The 27938-nt window shown below is 39.6% G+C and overlaps 1 protein-coding gene across 1 annotated transcript; it reads right to left on the bottom strand.

Annotated features, from left to right (window-relative positions):
- Positions 1 to 17: 17 nt before the first annotated feature.
- slc6a15 (solute carrier family 6 member 15) lies at positions 18 to 27828 on the bottom strand. Its single transcript, XM_084734758.1, has 12 exons — positions 27694 to 27828; positions 24800 to 25325; positions 17163 to 17320; positions 16327 to 16453; positions 15998 to 16179; positions 10579 to 10689; positions 7644 to 7885; positions 6422 to 6620; positions 5495 to 5687; positions 3935 to 4094; positions 2955 to 3117; positions 18 to 1345 (listed from the first exon to the last, which is right to left on the bottom strand). Exons 2-12 carry the CDS (start codon positions 25098 to 25100, stop codon positions 965 to 967), a joined length of 2217 nt encoding a protein of 738 aa, XP_084590884.1. The 5' UTR covers positions 25101 to 25325; positions 27694 to 27828; the 3' UTR covers positions 18 to 964.
- Positions 27829 to 27938: the final 110 nt, after the last annotated feature.

The raw sequence follows: 27938 nt of genomic DNA, 5'->3' as shown, positions 1-27938 counted from the left end.
AATCGCAAACATCAGTATCAGTGTGTGGACCATATTTGATCTTTAATCTTGACAGGGGAGAAAAGACATTTGCATGAAGCCATTTCATGGAAAAATTATTTACAAGGAGGACTCAGTCCTCCCAAACATCGAGAGCACATTAGTAAAAAACAAAGACACGAGAGTTAAGGATTTGAAGTACTTCTGAACCTTAAAAACATGGTGTTCTGATATCCAAACTATCAAGATAAATATATTTATAATATTTATATTATATTTACAGAATACCTTAAATATACAGCATCCGTCATGTATTCTATAAACAAATATAAATTACTTAGGCACACTTTTGTCTCAAACAATCATGGGAGTGCTTTTCAAAGGCCATCCTCTCGCTGTTGACCTGAACTTTTAACATCTGTCCAGTCGTTCCGAGCGGCTACACTGCTACTAATCTCAGTACTTGTTGGCCAGCAGTTAGAGGTCATAATGTACACAACCATTTTTTTTACAGCAGGACTCAAAGCTGGTTTGATTTACATGCCATAGACACAGGTGCAGTCCCAACATGACCTCTTGACGCCCCCACCCGCTCCTTTGCAGACTCCTCTTTGCAGATTCTTGTTCAAGTAGGCCCGGCGGAGCGTCCACCTTATTGCTTACACGCTTTCTTCATCTATAGCATCTGCAAGCAGGAGGGAGCAAAGGCCAGAGGGAGCAGGAGCAAGAGATGAGTTTGGGACGCAGCCAAGCACATAGGCGACGGGTTAGACAATGATGACATTTATTCCCACACCTTTTTTTAAGGTCAACAGTCATATAAGGTTCAGAGACGACAAATAGGAGAGCAGCTACGATATCTACAAAGAATATACAGTACAATTGAAATATACATTGATGATACGGCCAACTAAATGCACGCAGAGGGGTGGAGGGGAGGAGTGGCCAGCCGGTATGGCCGGGCAGGGCTTACTATGCAGTCAGTCTATAAGTCCGACTCGGGCATGTCCGGCATGTCAGCCATCAAGTAACCAATACCGTAACGGCCGTTGGGTGCGGTGTCCGCATCAGTGCCGCCGCTGCCGCTCTGCTTGCGGTAGATGCTGTTGCCGGGCATCGGCGAGGGCGCCTCGCTGGGCGACTTGCCCTGGATCAGGCTGGCGTCATCATCCTCCCCTGGCCGGGCGCTCTCCTTGATGATGCGGCCCTTCTTGTAGGAGACGGTGTTAAGGCCACTGGTGTTCTCGTCGATGATGTTGAAGTAGCGCAGGCCAAACACCACGGGCACCGGCATGATGGCCATCACCACCAGGGAGATGCAAACTACGATGCCCCATACAGGGAAGCGCAGGTTCTGCTCTTTGGCCTGGAGGACAGATGGGAAAAAAACAGCATGTTGGTAACTGGTGTGAAACTTTGAAAATTTCCTAGAGGTGATAATTTAAAGGGATCCAAAGCGATATTTGGCTTACATAACAGCAGTCCTGTGATGGAAAAGGCTGTATGATAGCAAGGTAAAGCAGTGAAAATATTCTTAATATAAGATACGCTTAAATTGATATTGACTTTTTAAGAGGTTAAAATGCTTAGCAGTACATTGCTCAGCTTCCTACATCGGTACTCCTGCTGATTCCTCAACCTCGGGGCATTATGACCATCACCTTCGTAACTTCATCTGCACTGACTGTAAGAACAACCCCACTTCAAAAGGTCTGAACTATCCCTTTAAATGACAGGCACTCTGGCCCAGTAAATGTGTTTCCCTCAAGAAATTTTAGCAGAGGTGGTAAACCGTTATGTAACACCTCATCTCATGATCACTTTATTCAGTTGATGACGGCTAAAACAACAGCCACATTCATTAAACGTGTGGAATTTACTGTCACATGGCAGGCCTGCTCTCTTCACTCAAGGCTAATGTATACATAAATATATATATAACATATATTTTTATATATTTTATTTGTCAATTAAGTTTCTACCAGAAGTAGTCTATTTTGGGCTGTGCTATAAAAACGACAGACACTTGTGATCATCAAAGGTTGAGATCTTGCTTTACCAGTTTTTATGGAAGAGAAAATTCATTTATTCATTTTCAGCTTCTGAAACTTGAAGATTTGCTGCTTTTCAAATAGAAATAAGAATAAAAAATATGTAAAATATGTGCACTATACTACAACAAACAATATACAGTATAGAGAAAAAAAAAGAGAAGCCAAAAAGAAGTCAGTGCTGTTTGTACAAAACAAGAAAAATGAAGAGGTCACTTTGCACAAATTAATCTGTAGATCATTTTCATGATTAACTGATTAATCATTTAGTTTACAAAATGTCAAAATATTGCAAAAAATTCTCATCACAATTTCCCAGAGCATAAAGTGACATCTTCAAATTGCTTCTTTTTTCCAAGCAACAGTCAGTTTAATGATTTTAAATGTTTTTAAATGATAATTATAGGTTGCAGCGCTGCTCTCATCACTTCATTACAGGCGTATACTTGACTGCACTCAAAGAGAAAGTGATGACCAATCACTGTGCTCACTCAGGTGGGGTAAATCCATCCTTCAGCTGCAGATGAACCTAATGAGCTGTTGTGGTGAGCTGAGAAGTGTCAGCCTCACTGGCTTCACAAAATGAAGGAGTACATGCAGGGACACTTTGTCTCATTTGGCCTTTGCTTCACTAACTGAAACTTTCAAAATGAACAGTTTTTCTCTTGATGTGATCAAACAGGTGCTTGAATGTCTCTGCAGTGGACCACACATCCTGTTGATTGTCTGAGGGTTAAAAGACACCCGAACAAGTGTTTATCAGTGACAACTGCGCCTTTTTACCGCCATTTTTAGCTTCTTCCTCATTGACTTTGAACCCTTTAACTTGCTTTCAACTTGTTCCAGGTTGTTAAGAAGTAGAAGAACTTCCACCCCCATTGATTCCTGGTCCCCAGGAGAGACGAGCCGGAGACGTTTACTCACCTCTTCCTGGATCCAGGCACTGTAGCTGGGCGGCGTCATGGTCAGCTGGATGAAGCTGCTGCACAGGAGGACCATCAGCAGGATGGGCGTGATGTACTTCCACATGTAGTAGTAGAAGCGGTACGGCGTAAAGCCCAGCATGTCCTTCAGGTCTTCAAAGAATCTGAGAGAGTGGAGGGAAAACAGAGAGACGCAGCAGGAGGTAAGATCAGATGTTTGTGGTAAAGATTTCACAATAGCTTCATAATTATGCTTTAATGTATAAACCCAATGCTCTTTATATGCTGCTTATATGCCACTTGTATGGCTCCTTTCATATCATTTCATTCAAACAATGAACTCATTCAGTGGTTCCAAAAATAGTGGCCTTTAGAAATGGTGATATTTAACAGGCAAGGGCTGTGTGGGTTATGTAAAGTCACAGCTTTGATTAACAGCTTGGTTTTTAGGGGAATTCCTCACACCATGTAGAAATAAGTGGTCAAAAGCTGCCATGAGGACAGACAGTGACCTTTTAAGACTGCGCAAGTCTTAATACCAGGAAACAAACAGAAACGCAGCTATATCTCTTACCTCTTATCTAGAGGTGGAAGAAGAACTCAGATCTTGTACTTAAGTAAAAGTTGCAATATCACAGTGTAGAAATGCTCTCTTCTCGATTAACTGATTGATTGTGCAGTCGTTCTCTTTTTCTTAATTACAGTCATCAGCCAAATGCTGCTAAAATATCACCAACCAACAACAATTGGTAATCTATTGAGTGACTGGTGAAATGTGAACATTTACTGGCCATTTGGCCGGTGGACAAAAAGTTCATCCTGCACCCTGTTTCAAATTATGAAGTGTTTTTTTTTTATTCAGCATAATATTTCACTTTTAAACTTGTAAAAGTCGGTTAAAAACATTACGTATTTTTACATAACTGATTGTTAATTCATGAAAGGTGAGACAATATGCAGATGTTGCTGTTGTGTACTTACTTATCAATCCCGTAGACCCATGCGATCGCCACGTTCTCCAGTACAACCACTATGAGCAGAGGCAGGGTAGCTGAGTAGTCGTCGAACATGGCCACAAAGTAGTTCCCTGAGCGCTGAACAAACAGGAGACCAATGGAGAAGGCCAACACGCAGCACCCCACTGCAGGACAGGAGCAGGCCGTTAGTTACTGCATCCCATTAACGTGCAATTGGGGTAATATTATATTAACAAATGATCCATTTTATTTCACATTCTTAATAGCAAATGACGTGTGCTCAGACTTAGAGGCACAAATTCCCTCTGATCTGTAGAAACAGATCAAATAGCTGCTAGCATTCTTTTTCTTGTGGTATTGTGTTAACAAAAGCAAACAAAAATAGCAATACATTGTAATATCGAATCGCAGTGCTTAAGAATCCCAATACATATTCAATCAGTACCCAAGTATTGTGATGGTGCTGATGCATATAGGATTTAAATGTAAACAGCATGGCTATATCCATTGTCATTATCCCCACACTAACACCCAAACTCAAATAAGAGGAGTAGAAGATAAAGTGAGCTAAAATCGAGAATGCTTAAGTAGAGCGGGACCCATTTAAAGCTGCTCGAGTCAAACGAGCAGTGGGATGGCCCACATCTGCTCACTGTAGTGTGCAGCGGCCTCTGAGCGCCATTAATCAAACCTGTTATGTTGCTGCTTCTGGTGGAACTTTTCTGTAATCATTTTCTGGAATTTCTCTTTACACCTACTCCTCTCTGTGGGAACCGCTCAATACTGGGGACTTTTATTCCTCTTTACCCTCTGAAGGCAGTCTGAAGGTAAGTTGAACAGTAGGTCCTCCCCCACAGGAGATTTTATTTGGGTCGCTGAATAAGTAAAACACTCTGGAGGAAATTCTGCAAATTTTAGATTTATATCTACGGTACAACATTTATAAATCATTTAACATGTTTATATTGTTTTAGTAGTGAAAGGACAAATGTTTGTTCCACTTAAATGCACTTATTTTGACTTAAGGAGGCTAAAATGTCCTATATTGATTTTTAGATGAGAGAAAACATGGGAAAAAACCCCAAAAAGCAGTTAACCTTTTGCCTTATTGCATAACATTACAATACACACATTTCTCTGGTCTTTAAAAAAATACAAAATTGTACTTATAATATATAAATTCTTGATATACAACCCATCCTTTGTTTTTTTTTTCAAGTTGAACACTCCTATTTCCTATTCGAGTTGCTTCATCCAGACATCCAGGGATTAAATTAAGATAACATCAACATTCATTATACAAGAGGTATGCATGGAGTTTTTGCAATCATGCATCCGCCCACTTTTGTAAGATTTCATACCGTCACCACCTCCATACATCCTGTACCTGCAATACTTGTTGGGACCTGCATGACCCATATGATCACATTCCCTTTACAGAACACCACAGAAACAAAAAAGCCCTACAGAATGCCATCTAATTCCAGGCTTGGATTTATCTAAGCAAAGAAAAAACAGTTTAGACAGACATGTTAAAGCAGTGGGAGCTGGAGATCTCTCTGACCTGTAAGAAATTCCTTGCGGACTTTGAACGTATCTATCAGCGGGGTGAGGATGCCCTCGATGGTGCCGAACATGCTGCCCAGGCCGAGGTTAACCAGCATGAGGAAGAACATGACGGACCAGAAGGGCGAGGCTGGGAAGTGGGTCATGGCCTCAGTGAAGGCGATGAAGGCCAAGCCTGTGCCTTGGACCGCCTGTTAGTGGGGAGAAGAAGAAGAAGGGCCTTTATTTTACCCCAGCTGAGGTGGCCTTTATGTCTAACACCCCTGTTTGGTTAAATATAAAGAAATACTAAACAGTCTCATCTGTTTTACATTAATAATCACATAATCACTTATATAGGAACAGTTCAACATTTTAGGAATTTAGAGTTAGATGAGAGGATTGACACTAACTGAATACCAGTACAGTAAATAAATGAAGCTACCACAAGCAGCTGGTTAAGAGTCTCCAGACAGTCAGGGACTCCCTAAAATCTTATTTCAACTGGTAGGGTGTGGGTTTTGCAGGACGTAGCAGCGCACACTTTGGTTTATTTGCAAGTACGAAGTCATACAGAATATACTACTCATGTTCTCGTCTTTGTCTAGTCTGTTGTCTTCAAGACATAAATGAGCTCAATTTCAGACCAATGTGAGACTTTGACCATTTTCTCATACTTAAATTGGGCAGCCTTTGTCTCGTCTCAGCCCAAGTGTAATTTGAGCTAAAGTGAAAATGTTAGTTAGTTAGTTAAAATGTTTTATTTTTTCTTGTCTCACTGCACTGATCTTAAATTTGTCTTCAATAATCATCTTTTGATGATGATGATCTCTGAGACACCTCTGAGATACCTATGCAGCTAGTGGTGGCTTCATATTTGCACGACAGGAATAAGCGTGATACCAATCCTCTCAGACATTTTTTTAGGAACTGTTATTGCACGTACCTTATTAAGCTCGTCCTCAATGCTGCAGGAGTCCAGTCCCAGTTTCGGGAAGTCGTCCTCCTTTACCCTTTTGATGACGTCTATCATCCCATGGTAGTCCTCAGCAGTGACCTGACTAGGATGGGTGAGGTTAATGTGGTGGGGGATCAGGCTTGCTTCAATGCCATTCCCCAACAACGCCACAATCTTGTTGGTGTTCCTGAAAAACAGAAGAGGTTTTTAACTGTTTTAAATTTTTGCCAGGAAATTTACTGTTTGCTGATCCTGCATTCAAATGGTGTCAGAATAATTTGAAAAATGAGTTCCTGGCTCTGAAAATTTACATGAACACCCTCTCAAGTTAGAACCACAACTCAGTGGTGGTGGACGAGTGTAAATGTTTGGTTGATAACTTGATTGCTCACATTTGTAACATGATATTTGGTTGTAAACCTTAGTTGCTGTCCATAGAGTGACTTCAGATCAGTTAGAATGTTATTCATTTGCAATAAACCTGATAAAAAGTCAGGTAAAGCAATTTTTTAGTTGTTTAAGGGAATGTAATGGTGCAGCGTCCATCTTGTTTCTGTATCATGACATAAAGGCTCATGGACACAGCGACGTTTGATGAATGACTTCAAAACTCAGGAAACAGGACCATTTGAGGGGCACAATTGCAGCTTTAGTCCCACTCTTCATGTTAGCTCCATGAGTTGGTTGAAAATGCTGCTTTTGGCTTCCTTTTTAATGTTTCCAGTGGCTTTACTCTTGTCCAAAGTAACCAAGTTAGTAGAACATGCTACAATTTTAGCTTCTGTTTGAGCAGACAAACACGGCAATTAAAACTTTCCTTACACTTGTTCTTGTGTTTTTGATTTTGGAAAGGCTAAAAATAAAAAGTACCAGTCTGTAAATGCAGAGAAAATTGCATTTTGCAAGTTTAACAGACCTGCAGCTGTGCCTAGTTACATTCGTTTAACTATGATTGAACAGTCGTGTGCAAAAGTGGTTAAATGACCTTCATACTTAAAAATACTTTAGAGACAGCGTGCTTTTTTTCTCAGCTGTTTCCCCAAACTGTTTCCTAATCTGCTTTTACAACGTCTGAAGGATAAAAATACTACAGAGCTACAGTGTGTTAAATTCACAGCAGAACTTCTCGATCAGCACTTTGATTGTCAACAGGAAATACATTTACTATAAATCTATAAATATCTCAGTGCGAGAAGACGCCTGTACTCACTGTGTGACACATTTGCCGTTCATTATGTTGGCTTTGAAGCCAAGCACAGCAAACACCACCAGGGTGGCCAGCACGGAGGTAAAGAAATTGATAAAAGACACCAAGACGGCATCGAAGTGGCAGTTGTTGTCCCGCTTGTTGTAGCTGGAGAAGGCGATGACGCCGCCAAAGCCGAGGCCCAGGGCGAAGAAGACCTGCGTGGCCGCCTCTCGCCACACCTTGGCCTCCAACATGATCTCCAACTGAAAACACAACACAGGGAGATTTGGCTTTAGGGTTATCAGTGAACAACTGCAGTTACTTGTTTTAAAATCCTCAAATTACAGATGATATTTTTGAACTTAAAAATGTACCTTTAGTTATTTATCGAACTAACGCCAAATATTTGCTGGTTCCAGCTTCTCAAGTGTGAGGATTTGCTACTTGAGATGATTTGCTTTCCTACTGATCAATCATGAAAATAGTCTTAACGTACAAAAAGTACTCTTTATGCAGAATGGCCCATTTCAGAATTGCTTGTGTGTGTTCTGTGTTTCACTCTGCTGCAAGAGAAAAAAAAGTCTCACACTTTGGCAACAACAGTTAAAGCTGAAAGTTGAAATTTTTCGCTCTATAGTCTTCATGACTGGGCTGCACAAACAAATATTTATTTAATCTAAGCTTAGTTCTAATCATGGTTCGGCAAAGCTGGGTTTAAAATGAGTAAATGCTCTGTTGCACAATTTTAAATCTAGTCTCTGTTTAGTTAATTCAAAGTTTATTGATGATAATAAACTTAATTGAAATTGTTCAATCAGTTTGCTTACCCAAATTGTAATAAATAACATATCTGAGTTCTGTTGGGACCTGGGAGAGAGGGAAACTGTTAACTTTTGACTGCTCTGTGTTGCATGGTAAAATGTCAAATCATTTCCCAGCTTGTTAAAAGGTAAATAAAACATTACAGTATTTGCTAGTTAGCTTAAATATAGCTAGCCCAGTTATCATACTCATGAAGACTCAGCAGAAAAGCTCTAATTTAATCTCCTTTGAGACAAATTTGTTGCCTGAATTAATAGAGCAATATTGCCACAGAAGCGAAGACTCTGAATATACCATCTTGCCAAATGACAACTGGCACCTTGACAGTTTCAATGTGGTTGTTTTTTCCGTTACTCTGGTCTAAAACTGTTCCGAGCACAAAGCAGAGGAACACACGCAGCAGCAGCAGCACTTTCATGTCTGCAGGTAAACCGAAGATGGTGGCAGAACGTATCGTTTGAAGTCGTAAGATGTCAGCCGACGAGACTGAGCAGACACACGAGACAGACAGACAGACACACTGGCAGACAGACTCTGCTGTGATTGAGTGTCTTTGGTTCGGCTGGTTGGTTACATAACGCCTCAGTAACTCCTGTTTCCATGGTGACATGATTCCACAGCCTGTGGTGCCATTGGCCTGTTGCTGCCGAGGAGACGGCCTATTGCAGTGCAGATGTAATTTTTGAGTTCAGACACGTTTTTTTTTTTAAACAATGAGTGGATTCAGTTTAACAGAAAGCTGTTTCCACTGCCTCAAACAGTAATAATAGCATATTTATGTTTTATATGCCTGTATGTGTATAGCAGCAAATAATATTATCACTTTTCTGTCCTTTATGCAATACAAGTCGATCATGTAATAACTGACCAATAATGTAATGAAATTTCTGAATGAAGTACATAAGAATCTTTCTGCATAATGTAATAATTATTACATTAATGACTGACTATTACATTATTAGCTGGCTTTAAAAAATGTAAATACTGGAATTGACAATGTAATAATTTATATTACTATGTTTACATGTTATTTATTATGTCTGTCTATGTATGTATGTATTATATTATTCAAACTTCCAATAAAAGAAAAAAGAAGAAAGTTTGTTAATGTTAAATTGTCATGAGAAAGACATTTTTGGCTTGAATGATGTCATAACAAAGACATGCCAAACAATATCAACTTTACATAAGGAATAACAAAACTGACCAAATGACACTTAATGACAACAGCTATAAACATTCATAAAGACTCCTTCATGCTCATGACAGTTATGTCATGGTTATGATGGTGTCAGTCTTAAGCATAATGCCTTCAAATGAAGAGCGACTGATTATTTTTGTTTGAGTCTGTGCATTGCTTTTTTTTTTTTTTTTTTTTTAGAAAAATCCTGCATAGTATATCTTTAAAGAAAGTAACACAAGTATAATATCAATATAATAATATACATTATGATATATACTAATTTAGAATATATAATGTGTAATACAAGTACATTAGTACATTATCTGCTTTATATTATTATATTGTTGGTTGCAGTTACTACATTTTTTATTATTTATTTTTATAAGTAGTGTAATTACCAGTCAGTGATGTAAAAGCATTGTGTGTTGTTGTATTATTAGATCAGAAATTGTATTACACTGTTGGGTAGTTATTACATTATTGACTTTTGTTACATCTTAGTATCTTTATGTTTGGACTGTTGGGCGACACAAGATAATCTTAGACGTCACTGGGGCTTTGGCAAAATGTAATCTGCATTTCATCTGTAAAATAATTGTTAGTTGAAGCCCTGAAATCAAGATATCGCTCCGCTGGCTAAATACCTTTTTCCTTGGTGGCTTCATTTGACTCCTAACAGCATCCTTGCTCTGAATTTGTACTTTGTACATGAAAACCGATACAGTGTAGAAGTCAAGAATTGTAAAATAAAAACATTGTGAAGAAACAAAAGAGATCAAAAACAATCTGACCTCAGGTACAATCAGGAAAGGCTCTCAAAGGAGATCACTGACTCGGCCGAAGATGAAGAGACTTAAAAGTCATCAGTAAAATCTTAAAGAGGCTAAAACTGGAGTACTGTGGTCACATTTCAACAGTTTAGAGAAACACCGGCTTTGAGACGAGCCTTACCTTGGGTGTGAACATGTGTCGTATCCCGTCCACGGAGCCCTTGAGGAGCAGAGCCCGCACCAGGAAGCAAATCAACACCACGTACGGGAACAGGGAGCTGAAGTACATCACCTGCAAAGAAAGCAAATCAAACACCCTGATAAACTTTTGGAGTCAGAGAGAAAAAAAAGCACTATTTGATAAGACAGACAGCGAGTGGACCAAAAAGTTACTAAAGATCTCCTGCACATTGTCTAACCTGCAATATGACATTTATTTGCAATGTTTCAGGACTAGACCATCACAAAAAACTGTCCAAAGCAAGTGATGCTTGACTGAAACTGTAATTGACAGAACTTTAAGCAATGAGGACAACATGTTTCTATCAATTACAAGATGTCTGATTGTGCCTTATTCAGTCTAGACCAGACTTTTGATGGGTTTCTAAATGACTGAAGCGTTCAAAAATCTTGGCCATGTTCAGTTCCTGTCTGAAAAACACTTGTCTTATCTTAATGTCTGACTATCTATGCAGTGCAGGAAGAAGAATGAAACCTGAGCAGTTCTGTCTGATGTTGCGGACATTTCATTACAATTTTAAACTTTTCTTTCTCTTTAAACTTAACTTTGATAATGTCGATTTAATACATTTCCATGTAGTGATGACTTCATGTGGCATGAACATTGTGTGAGCACTATCAGCGGGGTCCCGGGCCAGAGCTGGTAGCTTCTGAGCCTGTGCAGGACCCTTTGTCCAACTATCCTGCTAATTAGACAGTGGGCCTCACGTCTTTTTTCTCTGTCTCTGTATAGACGGGGTGATACTTAAAGACTGAGAGGCCTGACTCAGCCGCTGCCCCATGACACGTGAGTTTAGAGGGCGGGAAGTGGGGTGGGTGTCGGCACTGTAAGATGGTTTGGGGTTGAGTCATAGGCACAGTTAGTAATTCAGAGACATTACGTCTCCTACATGGTGGCCCACATGTAGCTCTGAAGGTGATAGTGTAATGTCTTGTCTGGGAGAGTAAAGAGATAATTCAGCTTCAAGAGGGATTCATTCATACTTGAAAGTTCTCTGACTTTATGTCTGAAATGTCTGTTGCCCTGCTTTGTTCTCTGGTAATGTACATTTCTTTAAAACACTGTAAAAAAAAAAGTCTCATTCAACTTCAGTTCAACTGTGTCAGTGATGACAGTTGAGTATAACAACATGAAAAAAAAAATTACCCACCAAGGTTACTATGAAAAAAAAAAAACTTTCTGAAATGGGAAAATTTAAGTTGACTGCTTACATCTGAGATATGTTAATAAGAAAAGTAATCAAAGTATTGAAAGTTTGAAAAAATTCTAAGTTCTCCTTTTTCAGTGTAAACAGTTTCTACCTCCACATGAGACTATACAGGGGATTCCCACGTATTGTTTTGCAGTGACCACAGAGATTACACAAATTAAAGCTTGGTTTCTGAAGACACAGTGTTATAACGAAAAAGTTGAACAAAGGTAAACGTTGAAGGCAACCTACTTCAACAGCCCACATTTTTTTGAGATAATTTACTTTTTCTCTTTAGATAAATTTGAATCAAACAAAGAAAAAAAATGAGAGAAAGTGAATAATAGTTAATAATAATATTTTCAATTGGAACTATGTAATTTTCAAGCACCCAAATAATAAGAAATCTAAAAGAAGAAAAGCAATTATCTCAATAAAAGACTATAGGCCAAAAAATACTTGTTTAGTTTGATTCAAAACTCAAAAATCTCCATAGCAAAACAAAAACAATGCAGCATCCAGTAGCAGTCCCTCTGACATTTTTTATCGCAAAATTCAATATATTTCAGCATCCCTAATCCTAAAATATAAAGTCAAATGCTACATTTCTGTGGTCAGTTTCGCACTCTTCTCAGCTGCAGCTCTTGTCAGCCCTTTTCTGATTAAACCTCCTGTCATTGTACTCTTGAGATTTGTGGCCTTGGTCAGCACAAAGCCAAACAAGCTGTTTTTCTGTGTGATAAGCAGATATCTGCGTCTTTGTACCACACTCTTATGTACTATAAAGAAGGGGACTTTAACTATTAAAGATTATCTGTTGTACAGATAGCATGTGCTTCCTACAAAGGTCATGTTCTGAGAACTGCACTGTTATCTTCACAAACTTGTACAAATAGTTGAGACTTTCACATAACATCAGACAGATATGTAATCACACATGTATCAGTAATCTATTGTACAGCTAGAATATTCTATAATCTATCATTTTGCATGTAATTAATGGTGTAACTTTCAAATACTTTCACTGAATTTCACCATTATTTTACCAAATCCATAACAAGCCCCTCCTGTCCTCCATCATAAGCCACCCTCCCTTTTTTTTTTTGGCCACACTCTTGACAATCAAGCCAAGCCAAAAGAGCGCGTATAACCATGGTAACCAAAATGGTCTGATCCCTTTCACGCCCACCCACACACACAAACGGGAGAGAAATGCAGATGGCGGCAGGGATATTCCTTGGAAAAAGGCTTTTGTGAGCATGGATGGAGAGAGGGCATTAATATTCTTTTGTGGCTCACAGCGCTGATTAAACTTCAAAGACACTTGGAGCTGGCCCCTTCCAAGCGAAGTTCATGCCCATTTCTACCGTGGCCAACTCAAAAGAACATCCAGTCACACCAGGTAGTTGAAGGATGACCATCTGGCTCAAACTGTAAAATTATTATGCAGCAGCTTGGGTGGTTTTGTTTGGCTGTTATTTCTTTTACACGACAACTCAACATCTACTTGCTTGATTTAGCAAATGATTTGTCATGATTTCACTGAAAGAACTTGAACATCCTTCACGCACAGCCACTCTGATAGAGTGGCGTTCGTGACTGTGACAGCGATTGTGGTTTATCAGTAACGTTTCCTGCCAGGCAGGCAGCAGCATGTGGCAGACAGGGGAAATGAGACTGTCTCCGACGTTTTTCAAGATTAAAGCGCCTCTGCTGTTGAAGGCATCCATCTTGCTTTGTCTGCGGGTGTTGGGGTGAATGCCGCGCAAAAAGACGAGCGCTCAGTGAGCCAAGCAAGCAGCAGACAGCTGTGGGGATAAGACTTGAACTGCGGACAACGTTTGGATCAAAGGTGGGAAAACTCGTTTAGCTGGTGACAGCCATTATTCCCACACCATCACAAAACAGGTCTAATAATAGGGCTGTAAATACAAGCCTTATTTTCTGCAAAAGTGAATCGCAATACTTTTCACCTAAAATGTTGTTTGACTAGAGCTGCAAATTGTGAGCACTTTTCTGAATCGATCATTGGTAACAGTAATGTCCATCAGTCTACAAATTATAATTCAAAAAAACATCAAAAGGTCTCACTATATTTTACAGTACAGTAAAAGCATGTAGCAAGATGTCCTTTGTATCCGATTAGACCAAAACTGGGATTAATATGTTCTTATTATGTTCTTTATTAGACTTTATTAAAGGGTAGAACTCATTTTAAGTTTCCTTATTCAACAAATGGCTCCACCAGTGAAACCATGTCAAATGAAGCTTAATAACTGTCATTTCTTTCATCAATCATTTACTGATTGACATATTTTTAGATGGTTAAATTCTTCAAGGTGATTCATTGATTAATAATAACATAATAACATAATGTTTCGAAAGAATAAAATAAAATGTTTACGCTAATAAGTGTAAAAATAGCCTATTTTACAGTAATAGTACAATAAAAATGATAATAAAATGAATATTCACAGTCATGTAACATCGGTAAGCTAAATAGGTCAGGGTTATTTATTGGCAGAGACATTATACAAAAGTACTGAAAACTTCTGGACGTGAGGCAGCCACCCACATTTTCTATTTATTTAATTTTATTTTTGATCATTTTTTTTAAGTAATCAATCCCACATTAACTGAGCATACAGTGGTTTTGTCAGAGCTTTTGCGTTGTTTCCTGCAGCAGCTGATGACTGCAGGCAAAACTGCTCAGTAAATGTGCTGTAAAACCAAACTAATGAGCTAAAAGAGGCTAAAAAGCCCATTAGAGCTACAGAGTTGAGTGTTAATTCTCCATGATTTTGGCAGCATTACAAAGACTCATTTCATTGAGGTAAGGTCATTCAAATTCTGTATGATCTTATTACAGACAAAAAATGTGATCACTGAAATATACGGTATTATTTTGACCCCACACTTTGTTGTAACCTGGCCCAGGCCTGGTATAAGAAGTGGGGATAATACCAAAATCAAATGACTTCCCCATCAAAGCTAATTCTGGGAAGATTAAAAAGTGTGACCATTTTTCCAATTAGCGCAAGCTTGACCATGACCTTGGAAGTCCAGCGGGCTAATGCTTGTCATATGATATGAGAAAGTGTGGAATGATTAAGTTCACCTGTAAGAAGAGATGAGGAGCCGGGTGAGTTTGCTTGCAAACGCCAACCTTTAGCCAGTGGGCTAATCCTTCCGGATACTAGTCACGCTACTGTCAGCTTTGCTACTCTAAGATAAAATAAGCTGATCCAGAAATCCCACAAAAGATCACATGAGCTCTGAGGATCATATCTGAGCCTGGATCATTAGAAAAATTTGTCAAGTCACATTACAGTAGTCATTTTGCCATCTTTACACCATCAATACAATTTGTACTCAATGAGCTTCTACCTCAAAAGTGAGCTAAGTAAGTTTGAGAGGATTTTCAAAAACACTTGGTGAGAAATGGCCTTTTGTTTCTGTCTCTGTTCCCCATTTTCCAGGTTACAGGAGTTATATCAGAGTCGTTATATAGGCCAGGATTGCCATGATTACAGGGCAGCTGCAATCTCTTCTGTTCACCAACTGTCTCCTCTGATGCCTCATTCTTGACTTGTTAAAATATATTTTCTCCAATTAATTTAGCTAGTGGGAACTTTAAAGCAATAGTTCAAATTTTTGGATCTGGTTTATTTGATTATCAATAGTCAGTCTTTTAGCTACAGTAGATGGAGGTCAGCACACGCTGTACTGCTGTGGACAGGGTCAGCAACAAAATATATTTTAGCCACTTAAGAGGTCCTCCTAACAAAAAATCAATATCATTCTAAGTTTACTTTGAATGTACAATATTTTATCCTCTTTCCTCTTCCATTAAACAGCCTTTTCTGGCAAGAAACTGCCATTATATGAGCCCAATATCACTCTTTCCAAACCAACCAAACTCCATTAGTAAAATCAGTCATTTTACCTTGTGGAACAGGTGAGAACCTTTTTAAAACGGCTAAAAACATACCTTTTATAGCTGACCCCATCCACGGCAATATGTCGACCACCATCTACTGTAGGTACACTGACAATCAATAATTAAATCATACAAGTCCACTTCAAATAATCCAAACTATCTCTTAGGTGGTACAAGAGCAAAGGCTGTGGAAATTTAAAAGAAAAAAAAGAAAAACAAGTCCTCCTTACCTTCCCAGAAGACTGGATTCCCTTGATCATGGCGAGGCAAACCATCGACCATGCGACCAGCAGGCACACGGTCATCTTCCAGTTGAGTCCTCCACCCTCAGAGATGCTGTCAGAGATGTCCAGGGCCTGGCGGTACCAGTAGTAGGTGGTGGCCGAGCTCTTCTCACACTCCGGCACCACATCTATGACAAAATGGTACAGCTCAGCTTTGTCCTGTATTTCTTTATTACAATTAACTGCTGTTTAAAAGCCTTTTAAAGCCTTCAAGCTCTCTAAAAGGAGTTAATTGGTTCATGCAGCTGGTCTTAATATGTCTGATTGTGTCTTACATGTACTGGTCTTGTTCTTGACGAGTGGACACTCATGCCACGGCAGAGGTTGCTGGAAGGACTGGGAGAAATAAAAGAGGCTCCAGCTGATGATGACATTGTAGTAGAGAGCCACAAAGAAGCACACCTACAGGAAAGAGAGACAACATGACTTTAGACACACAAAACCAAAAACACTGAATAGATATTACTGTCTAGCTGTATAAATCACTGATCTACATATATTCTGTTTTTTTCTCTTACAACAAGAGGATACTTTATTTTCTGAGAGAGGTGTCACAAAAAACCTTGAATACTGAAGAGCTGCCTCTTCCTTTTTTCCTTATTTAGACATCAATGAATGACCAATATAGCAGGGGTGACTGACATAGCTGAAAATGTATCAGGATAAAATGTTTTTTTTCCAGTCAATATCAATAATTATTACTATTTTTTAATTACCTAATTGGGGAGACCAAGAGAAACAATTTTGAATTTAACCATGTTGTTTTGAATTTAATCACTTTATTTTAATTTAACAAGTCCATTTTGAATTTTAAATTTCTAGATGTGTAGGGGAGCCTCAGTGTTTCCCATTTATTATCATTATCTGTAGGTTTAAATTGCTGGGGTCAACTTGAGATGTTAGATTTGAATTTGAGAGAAAAAAAAATGTATAAAGTTTTTCGACCATCTAGCCTCTTTTACTTTTAAAGCGCAACCGATTGATGCTTTAGGGGCCCACAAAAAAACTAGAAACAGTCCTGTTTATTATTCTTGTATCAATGCGGTTGTTGTCACATTTAAGTTCACGTGTCATAAAAGGTGTAAGATTTAGGCCCCAGAGTCAGACTCACCACACAGCTGGCAAAGCCGATGCCCCCCAGCCGAGGGCTGATGTAGTTCCAGACCCCGATGCTGCCCCTGCGGATCCGCTGTCCCACGGCGAGCTCCAGGAAGAACAGCGGGATGCCGATCAGTATCAGCAGGACTAGATAGGGCACCAGGTACGCTCCTGCAAGTCAAAATGATACAGACAGCAAGTTAAATAAAAGACATGCAAGACAGAGAGACTGTTTCATCAGCTCACTGTGAGATGACACCAGTTTCACTTCCTCAACGCTGCACATGAGCACATGGCACCACACACATCTCTCTACCTGCTGCATACTACGCTCTTAGAAATAAGAGGTCTGCCTGAAGTGCTGAGGTTCTACTCAGAACCATTTGCTTCTGAAGCACCCTTTTTTGAAGATAGTGCTTGTCAAGGGCTCTTTGTAAGACTAAATCCTTTTTGGAATAAAGAGCTTTTTCATCTTAAGGTCTTACCATAATAAAAAAAGGTAGAACCCCCTGTGTAGATTCTAGATAAAACCCTTGGATTATAAAAAGGTTCTCTGTAGAACACCCTTAGATGGTGGAAAGGTTCTGGAAAGAACCCCTTAAAGAGGGCTCTAGATGGAACCATTACAACATACAAGGGTTCTCTGTAGAACCTTTCATATGGTGCTCTGGGTGAAACCTTTCACAAATGGTTCTAGCTATCACCCTTCATGTGAGTTTTGTGTAGAACTCTGATAGGGTTTCAGTTGAAAGCTTTATAAAAGGTTCTACCAATGACCAAGTTTCAATTTTATTTTATTATTATATTATTTACAATCAATTTTTAAAAAACTAACAAAAAAAAAATAAGACAAGGCCACTGGAATGAATCTTATATCTCGTCACTGGTATGATTAATCTAAGATTTTTAGATTTCAAAATGGGATTCAGGGATACAGTTTGGGAATGGCTGCTCTAAACTTTAACTAGATGTCTACCTAACGTCGCCCTGATGGTGACACGTTCACCTAACAGCACATAAAAACACACAGCAGCCTCTTTAACACTATCTGTCTCATTACCTCCCCAACACACACACACGCAAATTACTACACACACAGCTGCTGAGCTGCAGCTGTGTGTGTCTCCACCTAATACATCCCCCATGGTGACTGCTGAAATCAAATAATTCTGGGAACCAGGAAAGATACTGAAGTCTAAAATTACCTAAATTACAGTGGGATTACTGTGAGGCATGCTGCAGAGACGACGGTCCTCTCTAGAATTAAGGTTTCAGAGTGAATGACTAACATTAAGAAAGGCTGTAATAGTGCGGTGCAATAAAATACAGGGGGGCACGTCTCTTGTGACAGTCAGAGTACTTGTGAGCAGGACAACTACTAGGCACATGACGATTGGCAGAGAACCTAAAACTCTTTGTTTACAGGAACTGGCTGCTGGCGGCATATTTTAACATAATGTGCCTTTTATTTTCCTGTTACACGAGGAGCAATTCAAAGTATGCACATGTAGTGGAGAGGATAAAGTGAAAGTACCTGTTCGTTCTTAGAAATAAGGGTTCCAAAAAGGGCTTTTCCTGAAGAGCTGAGGTTCTATGCAGAACAAGGATTTTTGAGATTCTGAAAGAACTTTAACTTCAAGGGTTCTTCACACTATAATATAAACGGGTTCTCTGTATAACCTCCTGGTTGGTTTCAAGATAAAAGTCTTGGAATGTAGAGGCGTTTAGTAGAACCCTCTAAATGGGTTCTTAGTAAAACCCGTGGAATATAAAAAGGAGTTTGGTAGAAACCCCTGAGTGTGACCTAAGATTTTTAGTAGAACACCTTGTGAGGGTTCTAGATGAAACCCTTGCAATATAAAAGGGTTCTCGGTACAAGCCCTGAGTACATTAAGATGAAACCTTTAAAATGTAAATTGGTTCTTGGTAGAATCCCCTGAGTGTGTCCTACTCAAAACCCTTGGAATGTAAACGGACTCTCAGTAGAACCCCCGGAATGTTCTGAATAAAAAACCCTTGACATATAAAAAGGTTCTCTGCAGAATAAAACCCTTGGAGAACCCCCCAAGGTGGATCCTTGTTAGCTCCTGGTTAGAACCCCCAGAGAGGGATAAAACCATTGTGCCATAAAAAGGTTCTCCATTAGAACCTGTCAAAGGTTCTAGTAAACAGTGTGTGAGTGCTTTGTTAAAAACCATTCCATCATCTCAAATCTGTGTGGAAAAACCAGCCGGGAACCACAACACTGGTGGGTTCAGCACTGTAATGTCTGCTATGAGTCACTGAGGAGTCAAAACTTCCGCCATGGGTGTACAGTCTTGTAAGATTAGTTTCATCGCTGTTTCACAGCAGTTTATTGTTTCATCTGGCAGGACGTTTGTTCACATCCTTTCCTGAGTCCTGCTGTCCCTCCCAGGTTTGGCTGGAATGGGAGTGGTCACAGACAGGACGTAGATGTGTGTGTGTCTGTTGTTCTAAGCGTGTATGTTTGTGTATGTACAGTATACTAGCTGGTTTCTAATATTAAATCATCTAATTCTGGTTCACTGAGTACACAGTTCATCCTGGGAAGAAGCTTTGACATCAGTCAGCATCAAACCCCCCTCTGGTTTCCATTGTCTTTTTTAAAACCCTCGACAGTCTCATTTGGACATTCAAACACTTTGATGGCAAGTTGAGAAAGCAAACAGCCTGATAAGAGTGCATTTCATCTGTTCCCAAAATACTTTCCAAGTTCTTGTCACTTACGGCACACAAGAGTGAAGCAGTTGCTTCATCTAGTCTAGGCATCGTCCAGACATGTCATATTTCCATGTTTTTTTGGCAGCACCACATGTACAAGGGTGCGGATAATTCACATGCCATGAATTTACACCATATCAACACTACTCTGAATATTATTGAGAAATTAACTAAGCAACAAAACACAGAGATTTCTGACCCCGTGTGTCATCGAGCCACACTACCTATTTCTCAAGAAAGTGTTGGCAGTAAACACACATGCATTAAGAATTATGATAAACACACTGCGATTGGTTTGGAACAAACTCTCTAAAGGGCAGGGATGAAAAAATGAAAGAAGTGACACTTCTTCAGCTTGTGACTTCATGATTTATTTTTGTCCTGAGGTAACACCAGAGCAAAATTTGAACCAGTTAGGGGTTTGCCCACAAAGAGGGGCACTTGGCTCATGAAATGTAGAAATAGAAGATTAAAATCAAAATGAATTGAAAAATGTCTTTTTAGATCACATTTCCAGTCATATTGTGAACCAATTTAACAGCAATATGCCAATTTCCAAATATGCTTAAATATAAGGTATCAATGTCAAACAAGTGAGCCTGTTTTTCCATTTGTAAAACCCAGAAAAGAACGCAGATGGAAGTACCTTTTAAGATTTGCCACCATAAATTCTGGATAAAGACAACCATGTTTTTCTTGAACATAAACTGATTATCACTGCAGTGTTGGTCAGACAAAACAAGATATTTGAATATGATGTCACTTTGATGTATGAACACAGCACGTGGTGCACATGTACTGTAGGATCCTGGATATGGGTGGATAAAAGATATAGATAAAGCACGCACACACACACACACACACACACACACACACACACACAGTTCTGCCTCATTTTAATCTAATTATATGTACACAGCAGGGTGACCAGAGCTGTTTAAAACAGACCTGAAAACATGACAGGACCTACAGAGAGGTCATGATTTGAGCTGAACCCCTCCTGCGCACACACACACACACACACACACACACACACACACACACACACACACACACACACACACACACACACACACACAACAGATACTAACAGATGGATCTTAAACAAATTATGCACAAGAACACACTTGTAAGAACATGATTCACTGTATGGGTACACACACACACACACACACACACACACACACACACACACACACACACACACACATACACACACTTGAAATGATTTTAATAATTTTTAGATATTGAACTTTTCCTTTCAATGGAAAACATTAGAGAGAACACAAGTGACACAACTTACTGTAAACCAAATTCACTGCATTCATATTTAATGGATATGTTGTTGTTAACTTCTTTTGTATGTGCGTCATGCCATTGAAAAGGCCAATACCAGATATAATTACATTACTTAACACAATAATAACATGTGTATTTATAAAACAAAGGCAGTTTCACTTTGATATTCAAAAATCACTGCTGCATACTAGAGCTGGGCGATATGGCTATGCTTTTATTCCAGGATGCTCATATTAGGACTGCAACTAACAGTAGTTTTCATTCTTGATTAATCTGTCAATCTTTTTCTTGATTAATCAATTAGTTGTTTGGTCTATTAAATGTTGAAAATGTTGATGCAAAGCCGAAGGTGACATCTTCAAATGTCTTCCTTTGTCCACAACCCAAAGATATTCAGTTACAGAAAAAACAGAAGCTGAAATCAGAGAATTTGGCCTTTTTTGTTGAGAAATGGCTGAAAATTATTAATCAAAATAACTTGTAATTACACTGTGATCACAATATAGTGTAGTAAGGAAAAGTCAAGAGATGGTAGATGTTGGTTTTAAACAACCTATTCCGCATCTGGCTGTTCAAAGATTGGGGAACTTCCAATTAAATTTTCTTTATTCAGGGTTCATTGTTTTCCTCACATGCTGAATTTTGGGGACTTTTCCTTGCTGGACTAAAACAGGAACCATTTCTGTTGTGGTTCATAAAAGCCCACAATGACAGTGATAATAGACAATACAAACAAATTTGAGATGGATTAAGACTTTCTATCCTGTCTGGATGCCCTGTCTGAGACGGTTTCATTTAATCAGCTTTCTTGAGTCAATGGCTTTACATAATCTCCAGGTGGGAAGTGCACCACCTTGTCACCTTCCCAGGATGCATGCACACACACACACACACACACACACACACTAGAGTACAAACGCTGCAGCAGGCCCTCATCATGACACGGAGTCAAGTGGAGCATGCGTTCATTTCAGGGCATTGTGGGAAATGTGGTTTTGATTGCAGCAGGACTGAAACCACAAGCACAAGCACCAGAACTGCTCACAGGATGATGTCCTGAATGTTGACAGCAGTGTAAATGAGGTTATGGTGCATATTTAACTGCTGTCTGTGAGTGAAATGTTGCAGACTGCACACAGACAGAGACACAGCTTTTTGTGAAAAGAAGGAATATGACTGTTATGTCGAGCCTGAAGGTCACTGAGCTGCCTGGTTCTGACAGACAAAAACAAAACAGAGTTGCAATGATTTTAGACTATTAAATTAATCCCTACCTATTTTGATAATGGATTAATCATTTGGTGTCTTTTTTTAAGAAAATGTCCAAGTTCTTTGATGTCAGCTTTTCAAATGTGAATACTTTCTGATTTTTGAGTCATCTATGACAGTAAGCTGAATATCTTTCGACTGTGGACAAAACAAGACATTTGAGGACATCACCTTCAGCTTTGCAACACAGTAATCGATATTTTTGCAACAATCAATCAATCAGGAAATGATCAGAAATAGGAAGTACTGCATCTTTCTGTACAGATAGTACTGCAAACATTGCACATTATGTGCAATGTTTGCAGTACTACCTGTTTAGTGCATGATGATTTTAGATATGCATATATGAGTTTGGCTGATCTCTCTTAACACAGCACTTTTTAGACATGAATATTCACTTTAACACCGATGCTGATACTGAACCCTGCACCCTCACTGTCAAGATTAAAAATGCAGTGCTATAATTGAAGCAAAACAATCATTTTGTGGAACCGGGACACACGTGCAAGCTGTTATCAAAACTGCCAAAGAGTACTATATTTCTGGTGCCTGAAAGAGTGGGGAAATCTAATTCCAGCATATGTTGTTATTATACATTAAAAAAAACAAACAGTGTGCAGACTTTTTGTCCTTTGTACCCTGCAAGGATATTTTTGTCTTGCACTTAAACATTTTGCCTGGATGTGAGTACAGTGGTCTCTGATCTCCAGATTGCAGCAACTGGTCAGCAGAATGTTCTTCTAAGTGTAAGTGAAATGATTAGCCAAAACTACGAAAATAACACCCCTGTTGTAATATCCAGATTTGTCCTTTAAAGGAAAATATGTAATATATTTACAGTACTAAATCAGAGAATGACCCTGAAATAGCATCAAAGATTATGGAAACATGCCATGTTAAAATACTTGCTTCTTCGCCAACCTCGCTACAGCCAACATTTCTCCTTTGAAATTCCTGTTCCTCAACTGTTTTTGTTTGCCTGTTTCACATTAATTAGAGGTCAAATTAATGCCGAATGCTCACAGAATGAGTAAGTGTCTGTTTTTGAGTCATAAGAAATCTTTAATCATATTTTAGAAGGAGTAGATGTTTTTAACAGTAAAATTGTGCATTGTGTTAATGGAGTCTGGCAGGCAGAAAGCGGGCAGTCACTGAACTCAAACTCTAGAGTGTGTATTTTCAGAGCAGTGACAGATATCTGACAGGTATAAACAGCTGATCAATTTACGGTGGGGGACTTGTTGTTGCTTGTTATTGTCAAAATATAATGTTGAAGTCATGCAGGATCAATGTTCCTGCAGCTTGCAGTCAACCTGCCTGAGTCTGGGAAGGAGGGGGAAGGGGGAACCAACTTGCTTCAACCATAGATTGTATAGTAGATAGGATCTGAACCTATTTAAAATACCCCTATGGCTGAAGTTTGCTATTTGGACTGCAGTACTTTTGAACAAACGGTTTTACATATTTCTCCTTTAACTCATACACAAGTGAAGAAAATCCTATATAGATTACTCGAAATGTTTGCGTAAGGAAGGAATATATAATTGTGCATGTAAAAATAGACAGTATATTAAATAGGTTGTAATTCTATTTAATATACAATCTATGGTTGAAGCGAACTGTTTTCCCCCAGACGCTCCTCCCCAGACTCATGGAAACTTCTGCAGGAGCACCGCAGGAGCGCAGGACGAACGCAACGTCGTAAACTGAAAATCACAAGTGACAACACTGTAAGTTGATCAACTGTTTATAACTGTCAGTTGTCAGTCAATGTAAAGTTAAACCCATTATCCCGAAAACAAAAGCCCACTGCACTGATAATAAACACTCTGGAGTTTGAGTTCAGTGGCTGCCTGTCTCACTGCCTGCCACATTTGCATACAAAAAAGTTGTTGTGTTGTTGCCAGAGAAGCCAGTATTTTAACTTTGCATGTTCCTTAATCCTTAATCCTTGATGATGGCTGACATTCTTTTGGGATTCCCATGGGATGAGAGTCAATTTCACTATTCATCACAGGACTGGGACAGGAAAAAAAGTCAACAAGAGCGGACGGGAGTGGAATTCATAATAACAATAGGTTGTTTTTTATATAAAAAAACCAAAAATGCGTAATGTTGTTCTTGTGTGTATGTGGATTGACGGGAACAGGATGGGGCAGAAATCATTCTTCCAGGACTGAGAAAGGACAGGAAATATTTTTTAAATCTATCATGGGATTGAGATTGGAGAGTGAAAATGAGTGTCACACAGTCTCTACAGGTATTTCTTATCACTATCACCCTGGTAATGTTTTTGCCCACTCCTATTGTGTGTGTATGTAGTTGTCCACAGTCACTCACCCCCTCCGTTCTTCTGACACAGGTAGGGGAACCTCCAGACGTTGCCCAGGCCTACAGAGAAGCCAACCTGAGCCAGGATGTACTGGAGCTTGCTGTTCCAGGCCGGGCGTTCCTCCTCTTCACCATCCGAGCCCCCTTCCTCCACATCACACTCTTTCCCTTCCCCTTCATGGTTGTTGACAATCAGCGAGGTCTTCTTGAAGGAATCGTCACAGGCGTCCTCGTTGGAAAGCAGGTCTTTGACAGACTCTGTGACATCGTCGTCAAGCTCTCTCTTGACGGCCTTGCTGTTTTTGGGCATTTGATAAAGCAAACAAGGGCAAGGGGTGGAACGTCTATTTGGTCGGCGGGCTGGAAGGGCAAGGCTGGTGTCTGGGAAAAGTCACTTGTTTGAACTTTGACTGTGCAAAGCTGTGAGTTTGAAGATTTTTGGTGATCAAGTGTTTGATACAGTTCAAGGGTTTGAGACAGTCTGTAGAGGTTTGAATGATGAGGAAGTGGTTATTTCGTCATTATCACCAAATGTCTGTGGGGAAGAAGAAGAAGAAAATAGGAGTGAGTAAGCAGCCAATAAAGATGAAAACTCTGACAGAGGTTGCGTCACTTCTCCGTCATTGAGAAAACACATATGATGAGTCGCTGTCAAGAGTTCAGTCTCTTCTACTCTCAGCATCATAAGTTGTTTGAACTGCTGTGTAGGGCAATTGCGCAATTACTATGAGTAGGGCATTTGTGCAATAAAATTCTATAGTATTTTTATGCAATCACTTTAGGTGAGGCATTGTGCAATACTCCCGGGGTGTCTGGTTTTTGGGTGTATGGATGTGGAGGTAATTCTGTTAATTGTGTCACCTGTGTTCTCTCTAATGTCCAAGACAAATAAAGGCAGGGAGACAATAAAGGCTAAACTGATCCAATTTAAACTTTGACAAGAACAGACCTTTTGTTTGTTTTTAAAGAAACTGAATATAAAAAATATGGAGATTCACACCTTTTCTTTGTTTATCATTATATTAAACTGAATATATTTGTGTTTGAAACAAACAAAACATTACATTACATTGGACAGTGCCATTCTAAAAATCTTGTCTGCTAACTAGCAACATCTATATTAGCATAGTTTGTTTAGGTTCATTTTTAACCACTAACCTGGAAATAAAAGTTTCAATTTGCAGAAATCTAAGCTTCAGACAGGATAAGAAAAATACAGTGCTTCCAAAAAGTAACTTTCATACCTCAAAATAAGTTTTGTTGTTGTTGTTGAAAGCTTCTGCTGAGGTGAAATGAGAGAGAGTCCAACTGAGCATGTGCAACTAGTTTGTCTGACTGGAGGAACTGAGTGTGTTCCAATTGCCGCCTGTTCCAATTGCCCCCGATCTCCCCTAACTTAGCTAAACAACCCAAAAACAGTAAAGTGAGTCTGATTTTAATGGTCATACACTCATTCACAGAAGATATTTCATAATTTTACACCTCCTGCTTGTTCCACACCATCTTATCTGACTGTGAAAAAGTGCATACAGAGAATTATTGCTTTATCCGGGGGGATTTCTCACATGGAAATCACATGGCTGGCCGGGGCAGCAAAATCTATGAATGTGGATCATCTTATTATTGTTTCTGACAAAAAGCAGAGCCTGGTGGGAACATTAGCCTGGTTGTGAACGGTGACTGGGACAGTCAGGTCAAGGTATGGAGACTATCGTGTTTCAAGCTTCCTGAATAATTGAAGGGAGGAGGCCATTTGCATACGAACCCAAACACTGACTCCTTTTCTCCGCAGCTCTCTGATGGGAAAAGCCCTCACATAGGTTATGGAAGGACATCAATCTCTACAATAAAAATATGAGCGTGACATGCGTCCGCCCCCCAGCCTAACTAAAGGGGGTCTACGGATTATTACGGATTTCTCTGTCTTTCTTCTCATAAAAGACGCAGCCATAATTTATTCACATTTATACCACGAGTTTTACTATTAATAGCACTGGGAACGATTCAAGGGTGTGGACACTATCCATACAAGGTGCGCAACATCCTCGTCCTTTGAATTCCAGCATCCTAGGGTGTCCTGGCTTTGCATTTTCCAAAATTTCTATCTTAATTGTTTTCCTAAAAACGTACCACCCGCGCAAAAAAAAAAAAAAACATTCCGGAAATAATCGGACGCGACCATGTTGCAGAAATACAACATGCGGCCCGCGTTTCCCCCAAGCATGGGATTAAGTGATTAATAGATTTCCTTCACCGCTTCCAGATTAGCCTGGTTTGTATGAGGCAAAGGCCGTACGTTTCATAATCCAGTGAACGCAACACAGCAGCCAAAAGGACCGCTGATGCTGAGTAACCTTCACCGCAGATATTATATATGGAGGCTGTAATATGAAATGGCATCACAATTACTTCAAGAAAATGAGCCTGTGTTCAGACTGAGGATGACTGAGCAATAAGACAAAAATGTTTTTTTTTGTTCCTCGTCTGCACATGACTCAGGAATGATGAGTCAAAAAAAAAAAACAACAAAAAAAAAAACGCTTCACAATGAGAAAAATGCGGATGGAGCTGTAAATTACTACAAAAAAAAAAAAAAAAAAAAATGATGGCAGATGTACCCAACAAGTCACACCGGTGCCATGTGCCTCGTTGTTCTACCCTGGCACAATTTGTTCTGTGAGGAATGCGCATAAATTAATGTCCTCTCTCCCGCCCAGTGTTCATGACATCCCTGTGAAGTGTTTCATCATTCACTGGCCGGCCAGCCACATCCTGCGCAGTGGTACCTCAGACACTCAGCCTCTCTCTCTCTCTCACACACACACACACACACACACACATACACATCATTGCCTTCATGATTAGTATTAAATCCCACTGAGGATGCAATGCTGGGTACTCACCAGTGTGTAATAACAGAAGTCCTCTTCTGAAATGAAGCGTCTCAAGGAATGAAATTATGAGAGCACATGCATGGGGCAGACATCATCACTTGCTTCTATGTAACCTCTTGTAGCCGGTGTGTGTCGCCTCAAGACTGAATGCGGGACTTAGTTTTCAGGCGTACACGCTCAGAGGGACGCTCCGCCTTTCACGCTCCGCCTTCTACGCTCTTATGATCATTTTCCGCTTCGTATTAATGCTATGT

Source organism: Lutjanus erythropterus, chromosome 13, assembly GCF_056507025.1.
Source record: "Lutjanus erythropterus isolate fLutEry1 chromosome 13, fLutEry1.hap2, whole genome shotgun sequence".
NCBI classification, from domain to species: domain Eukaryota; kingdom Metazoa; phylum Chordata; class Actinopteri; order Lutjaniformes; family Lutjanidae; genus Lutjanus; species Lutjanus erythropterus.
This window is presented reverse-complemented; position numbering and strand designations above follow the sequence as displayed.

Excerpts from the sequence above, each read along its gene's own strand:
- slc6a15 (XM_084734758.1), bottom strand. The coding sequence starts at position 25,100 with ATGCCCAAAAACAGCAAGGCCGTCAAGAGAGAGCTTGACGACGATGTC. Across the intron at positions 10,690-15,997 it reads GAATCCAGTCTTCTGGGAAG|GTGATGTACTTCAGCTCCCT; the intron begins GTAAGGAGGACT and ends CTTTCTTTGCAG. Across the intron at positions 3,118-3,934 it reads TGGGTCTACGGGATTGATAA|ATTCTTTGAAGACCTGAAGG; the intron begins GTAAGTACACAA and ends CCACTCTCTCAG.